Source organism: Sinocyclocheilus rhinocerous, unplaced genomic scaffold (genome assembly GCF_001515625.1).
Source record: "Sinocyclocheilus rhinocerous isolate Xijiao unplaced genomic scaffold, SAMN03320098_v1.1 scaffold387, whole genome shotgun sequence".
NCBI lineage: Eukaryota > Metazoa > Chordata > Actinopteri > Cypriniformes > Cyprinidae > Sinocyclocheilus > Sinocyclocheilus rhinocerous.
In genome coordinates this window covers 2,243,399-2,249,715 of record NW_015651557.1, presented here as the reverse complement: position 1 = coordinate 2,249,715, position 6,317 = coordinate 2,243,399, and the positions used below count along the sequence as shown (strand labels likewise).

The 6,317-nt window shown below is 36.4% G+C and overlaps 1 protein-coding gene across 2 annotated transcripts in view; it reads right to left on the bottom strand.

The window, feature by feature from the left end:
• Positions 1–6,317, bottom strand: part of LOC107713193 (mitogen-activated protein kinase kinase kinase kinase 2-like) — a 24,768-nt gene that overhangs the window by 16,892 nt on the left and 1,559 nt on the right. The window contains exons 2-9 of one of the 2 annotated variants that reach the window (XM_016518628.1): positions 5,009–5,066; positions 4,766–4,856; positions 4,621–4,685; positions 4,268–4,323; positions 2,311–2,358; positions 2,119–2,161; positions 1,930–2,002; positions 633–764 (exon numbers count right to left, since the gene is read on the bottom strand). In XM_016518628.1, coding sequence (XP_016374114.1) covers positions 633–764; positions 1,930–2,002; positions 2,119–2,161; positions 2,311–2,358; positions 4,268–4,323; positions 4,621–4,685; positions 4,766–4,856; positions 5,009–5,066 — 566 coding nt within the window. Of the gene's footprint in view, positions 1–632; positions 765–1,929; positions 2,003–2,118; positions 2,162–2,310; positions 2,359–3,534; positions 3,591–3,887; positions 3,922–4,267; positions 4,324–4,620; positions 4,686–4,765; positions 4,857–5,008; positions 5,067–6,317 lie in introns of those variants that run through there. The other variant, XM_016518629.1, reaches the window with a different exon arrangement.

Below are 6,317 nucleotides of genomic sequence, written 5' to 3'. Positions count from 1 at the left end.
ACGCCGGATCTGGGTCAGCGCCGCCACACGCTCGCGTCATGATACTGTCGTGAACGCGTGTCCACAAGTGACGCAGTAGAGACGAAAATGTGGAATAAAGTCGTTATTTTTGTTTTCTTTGCGCAAAAAAGTATTCTCGTAGCTTCGTAACTTTACAGTTGAACCACTGATGTCACACGGACTTCTTTGTCGATCATCTTGGTACTTTTCTGGACCTTGAATGTGGTAGTTACCTTGCTGTCTATGGGAGGGTCAGAGAGCCCTCATATTTCATCAAAAATATCTTAAATTGTGTTCAAGATGAATGAAGGTCTTACAGGTTTCGAACAACACGAGGGTGAGTAATTAATGACAGAATTTTCATTTTTGGGTGAACTAACCCTTTAATGGTGGCGTAAGCAATTTTCTATTTTTGGAATAGCATGTTTCGCGTTTGCCAAGAGGTCAAGGTTTGACTGGTTCAGACTGTGTAAACTGAGATAAAGATAGCACAAATAAAACAAATGAAATCGTTTACTGCACCTTTAACAAAGGGGAATGTATTTTGTAGTGTGATTGCTCTCAAAGGGTGTCAGTACTTTTGAAAGGATCAGCATATGTGTATATTTGTGTGTGTGTGTGTGTGTTCACACCTCATGGGGTGTAGGTCAAACATAGGCGGCTGCAGCTCTGCTAGTTCAATAGCTGTGATACCCACTGCCCAGATGTCACACAGCTGGTTATAACCCCCTTTCCTTTCCACTGCCGCAACCTCTGGGGCCATCCTGAGGAAAAATCATCACAGTAAAATATAAAAGAAGCAAATAACAAAGCAATACCAGATGGGATTTTTAATATGACTCATTATTCAATTATCCTGCTTTACTTATTATTATTTTATTTTAAATAATAGTATGCTACTACTATTTTCTTTATACACTGCCATTCAAAAGTTTGGGATCAGTAATTTTTTGAAGAATTTAAAGAAATTAATACTTTTATTCAGCAAGGACGTGTTAAATTGATAAAGACATATTGTTAGAAAATACTTATTTTGAATATGCTGTTCTTTTAAACTTTTCATTAATCAAAGAATCCTGAAAAAAGTATCACAGGTTTAAAAAATAAAATAAAATAAAATAAAATAAAAATTAAGCAGCACAACTGTTTCCAACATTGAAAATAAATCAGCATATTGATAATAAATCAGAATGATTTTTAAAGGATCATGTGACACTGAAGACTGGAGTAATGGCTGATGAAAATTCAGCTTTGCACCACAGGAATAAATTATATTTTAAAGTATAATAAAATAGAAAACTCACAATATTACAGTTTTTTCTCTATTTTTGATCAAATAAATGCAGTCATGATGAGCAAAAGACACTTCTTAAAAAAAATAAAAAATAACAATCTTGCTGATCCCAAACTTTTGAACAGCAGTGTATATTTTATAATCTATATATTTTGTTATTCACTTTCATATATATTCATTTATATACACTACCATTTGAATTTAGGGTAGGTGTATTCATATTTTTATTCAGAAAAGATTCAGATTAAACTGATCAAAAGTGACAGTAAAGAAATTTACTGAAAAAGAATCCTGAAAATAATGTATCACTGTTTCCACATACATCAACTGTGATAATAATCAGAAATGTCTCTTGAGCACCAAATCAGCATATTAGAATAATTTCTGTATGGTCATGTGACACTGAAGACTGGCGTAATGACGCTGAGAATTCAGCTTTGTATCACAGGAATAAATTACATTTTCAAATCTATTAAAGTAGAAACCAGTTATTTTAAATTGTTATATTTTATAATATTATGTTTGATCAAATAAATGGAGTCTTACTGACTCCAAAATTTTGAATGGTACTGTAAAAAAAAACAAAAAAAACAATAGCACAGTGTTTACAAAAGTACAATATCTTGGTCACTCACCAGTATGGTGTTCCGATAAAGGACTTTCTCTTAGCAACAGATGCGTTGATCTCAGCTGCCACTCCAAAATCCGCTGCCAGACAGAGGGGAGACAAAAGCCCACATTTAAGAGATTTATGGTGTATTAGTTAATACATGCATATGTGTGTTTACATGTGAGGGTCTGAGACGGGGTAAACCCAGACTGACCTAGTTTGACATCTCCTCGCTCTGTCAAAAGGATGTTGGCACCCTGTGGGCAACCAAGAATGACACAATGAGCACATCCACGCTATCATCTCACATGTGCTATTGTGCTGTGAAGAAACTCACTCATATACAGATGAACTCTACTAATGAATATCAAACAAACTGCATGGCAACATGGTTATAGGCAATTACTTTTATGTCTCTATGCATTTTTCCCGCTTCATGGAGATGATGTAGTCCCTGTAAACAAACAGAAAACGGCAAAATAGCTGTGATAATAAATAAATGGGCTTTATATGAAATTGTTAACCTGCTGTCATTTTTAACCTTTTTACTAACCTTTAACCCTGATTAATAATTAATCCTGGGTAGAAAGGTACTGAGACTTCACACTGTGCATTTGACAAGGTTAACATTTCATTGTCTTTAGCTAAACAACTCGCCATACAATTTTAGCACCATACTGTTGTAACATTGTACACCTTTGGCACCGCATTTCAGGGTTAGCTCTGCCTTTAGCCCCGTTTGGAAAAACAATGGGAACCAAATCATTTTGGAGTCTACTGACTTCCATTGTATAGAAAAAACAAAACACTGAGATATTTCTCAAGACAGACAGAAAGAAAGTCAATTTTCTTTTTTGGGTGAACTATCCCTTTAAAAAGGGTCAAGCATAATGTCAAATGCTTTAAAGGGTTAGTTCACCCAAAAATTAGGCTGCGTTTTACTCACCCCCGAGGCATCCTAGGTGTATATGACTTTCTTCTTTGAGATGAATCCAGTCGGAGCTATATTAAAAATTGTCTTTGATCTTTCAAGCTGTTTAATGCCACTCAGTGGGTGTTGCATTGCTTCAGTCCAAAAGAAGTTAAATAAAAAGCACCCATCCATAAAAAATAAAGTGTCTCACACGGCTCCAGGCGGTGAACAAAGGCCTTCTGTAGCGAATCGATGCGTTTGTGTAAGAAAAATATCCATATTCAAAACACATGACGTATGAGTAAACGCAGCCTAATTTTCATTTTTGGGTGAACTAACCCTTTAATGGGATAGTTCACCCAAAAAATATTGTTGGTAACCAAACTGGTTTCAGGTTCCCATTTGACTTCCACAGCATTTTCCCCCCCCCATACTTTGGAAGTCAGTGAGGACAAGCAATTATTAGGTCACCCACATTCTTCAAAATATCTTCTTTTGTGTTTAGCAGAAGAAAGAAATTCCTACAGGTTTGGAACAACATGAGGGTGAGTAAACGATGACAGAATTTAAATTTTTTGGGTGAACTGTGCCTTTAAGGAAAGAATACAACAAAAAATTACTAGGATAATTTAAAAATAACATAACTGAAATCCCTTCTGATTACCCCGTGAACCTCAAGTGAAAAAAACATTATGCAAGATGTGAAAGCATCCTCACCTGAAGTGTCTCTCTGCTCACATAAGCTATCTGTCTCTCTTTCAGAGGACCAGTGACTGCAGAAACACAATGACCTCATTTAGACTCACAAAACACCATATGAGCATTAATCCTCTATCAGGCTATATAAATAACAACAGAAACCACCTCAAACTGCATCACCCTTCATACAGATACAACATATTTGAAGGCTTGCTTCTGAACCCATTAAACATCATGGCTTCAGCTTTTTTTATCCAATAAACTAAGCAAAAAATAATTGATATATTAATTGACTATTTTCAGCAACATCTATGTACAGTAATTGAAATTATATACATTAATGTAAAATATTAGATATATGCCAATTGTACCATGATAAATATCCTGCAATGATCCTCCTCCACAGAATTCAACCAAACTGGTTTCAGGTTCCCATTTGACTTCCACAGCATTTTCCCCCCCCCATACTTTGGAAGTCAGTGAGGACAAGCAATTATTAGGTCACCCACATTCTTCAAAATATCTTCTTTTGTGTTTAGCAGAAGAAAGAAATTCCTACAGGTTTGGAACAACATGAGGGTGAGTAAACGATGACAGAATTTAAATTTTTTGGGTGAACTGTGCCTTTAAGGAAAGAATACAACAAAAAATTACTAGGATAATTTAAAAATAACATAACTGAAATCCCTTCTGATTACCCCGTGAACCTCAAGTGAAAAAAACATTATGCAAGATGTGAAAGCATCCTCACCTGAAGTGTCTCTCTGCTCACATAAGCTATCTGTCTCTCTTTCAGAGGACCAGTGACTGCAGAAACACAATGACCTCATTTAGACTCACAAAACACCATATGAGCATTAATCCTCTATCAGGCTATATAAATAACAACAGAAACCACCTCAAACTGCATCACCCTTCATACAGATACAACATATTTGAAGGCTTGCTTCTGAACCCATTAAACATCATGGCTTCAGCTTTTTTTATCCAATAAACTAAGCAAAAAATAATTGATATATTAATTGACTATTTTCAGCAACATCTATGTACAGTAATTGAAATTATATACATTAATGTAAAATATTAGATATATGCCAATTGTACCATGATAAATATCCTGCAATGATCCTCCTCCACAGAATTCCATGCAGATCCATAACTTGTTATTTCTGTGCAATATGAAGAAGTTCGTTGTTAGTTTTACTTCAGTTTTCTGCAAACTGCAGTATTAGTTTCTTGCGTGACTGACCTGAGGTAGCTGCCGAAATAGGCCACGATGTTTTTATGAGTGCAATCCTTCATCATGGTTATTTCATGTTGAATGCTTGAGATGTCATCACCTGACAGAAAAAGAAACAGAGGTCTCGTCTGTAATTCTACTTCGCTATCAGTAACACCTCAACATAACAGCAGGATTCACAAGGATTAAAAGACAGAGCAGAAATTCAGATGCTGCAGTGAATAATTCAGCATTAAACTGAATTTACTTTACCAGGGTCCAGTTTGACCACTTTAATAGCTGCGATGACGGAGGTTTTAATGCTACGGGCCTATAACGACAGAGAAACAAGTTAGTGGTTATGCAGATCAAATGCTTCTACAAATAAGCAATGCATGTTGACATCAGACCTTTGCATCAGTCAGTTACTGACAAAATTCCTCCTGGTTCTTTTGAAAGATCGCTTGTATTGAGCCACCACAACATTTATTGTGACAACAGCAAGTCAAGCGGTCTGCCTCCGCTCAAACCTCATATGATTTGTGAGGCACATTATGTGCCAGTGCGGTCTGCGAAAGACAGAAAAATGAAGCTGTCTGCCTGTAACCATGGTAACCAGCAGCCAATAGTGGATCAGCAGACACTGGAAAGGTGAAGTAGAGATGAAAAAAAGTAGCAGTGCTCATTTCCTGTTTCTTTCCTGCTGAACCAAATCATATCCTGTAATGTGTCTTTCTCCGTTATCAAGGACATGATTCATGTTTGTTCAGGCAGGGTGATATAAATGGACAATCCACCCAATCAGGGCACAAGGCCACCGTTGGATACTCTACACAAACATTTCAGAGAGACAAAATGTGCATACCGAGTTTGCAAATCTTTTTATTGTATGCAAAAAGATATTTTCCGCATCCTGTTATTTCTGTTGCACGGTATGCCACCATGACCAGTTCGGTTCATAGAAAGTAACAAATTCCATTTGCAAATTCTAGTTTAGTATCATGGTTTCTTTTTCATAAGGAAGCAACCCACATGTAGAATCGCATGTTTTTATGGTGTTAAACAACATGCCAGTGCCACATGGGCGTTACTGAACATCAAAGTCAATGGGGTGTGAAAACTGAAGTCATAGTACAGAAACATGGTCAGACAATCAGTACACACATCACTCAAAAGTTATTACTAGTTCCTTTAACATGTTAATGCAAATGCATACTATGTTACACAGTAAGGATATGATATTCAAGCACAATCAACAATGTTGCAAATATAACTAAGATACAAGATTCTAAGATGCAGCATTTGTGTCATGAAACTATACAACTGGAACAAGATGTAAATTTGCTGATAGACCATTTTGCACCAACAACAAACCAGCTACTATGTCCCCAAACAGAGCTTGCAGCAAGGCATGATTAGCCAAAAACTAAAACTGTGGTAATTGACGTGTTAGCCACTATTGTCATGAAACACACACACACACACACACACACACACATGTCTGGTTTGCTATCCTTGTGGGGACTCTCCATAGGTGTAATGGTTTTTTCTACTGTACAGACCGTATATTCTATTGCCCTAC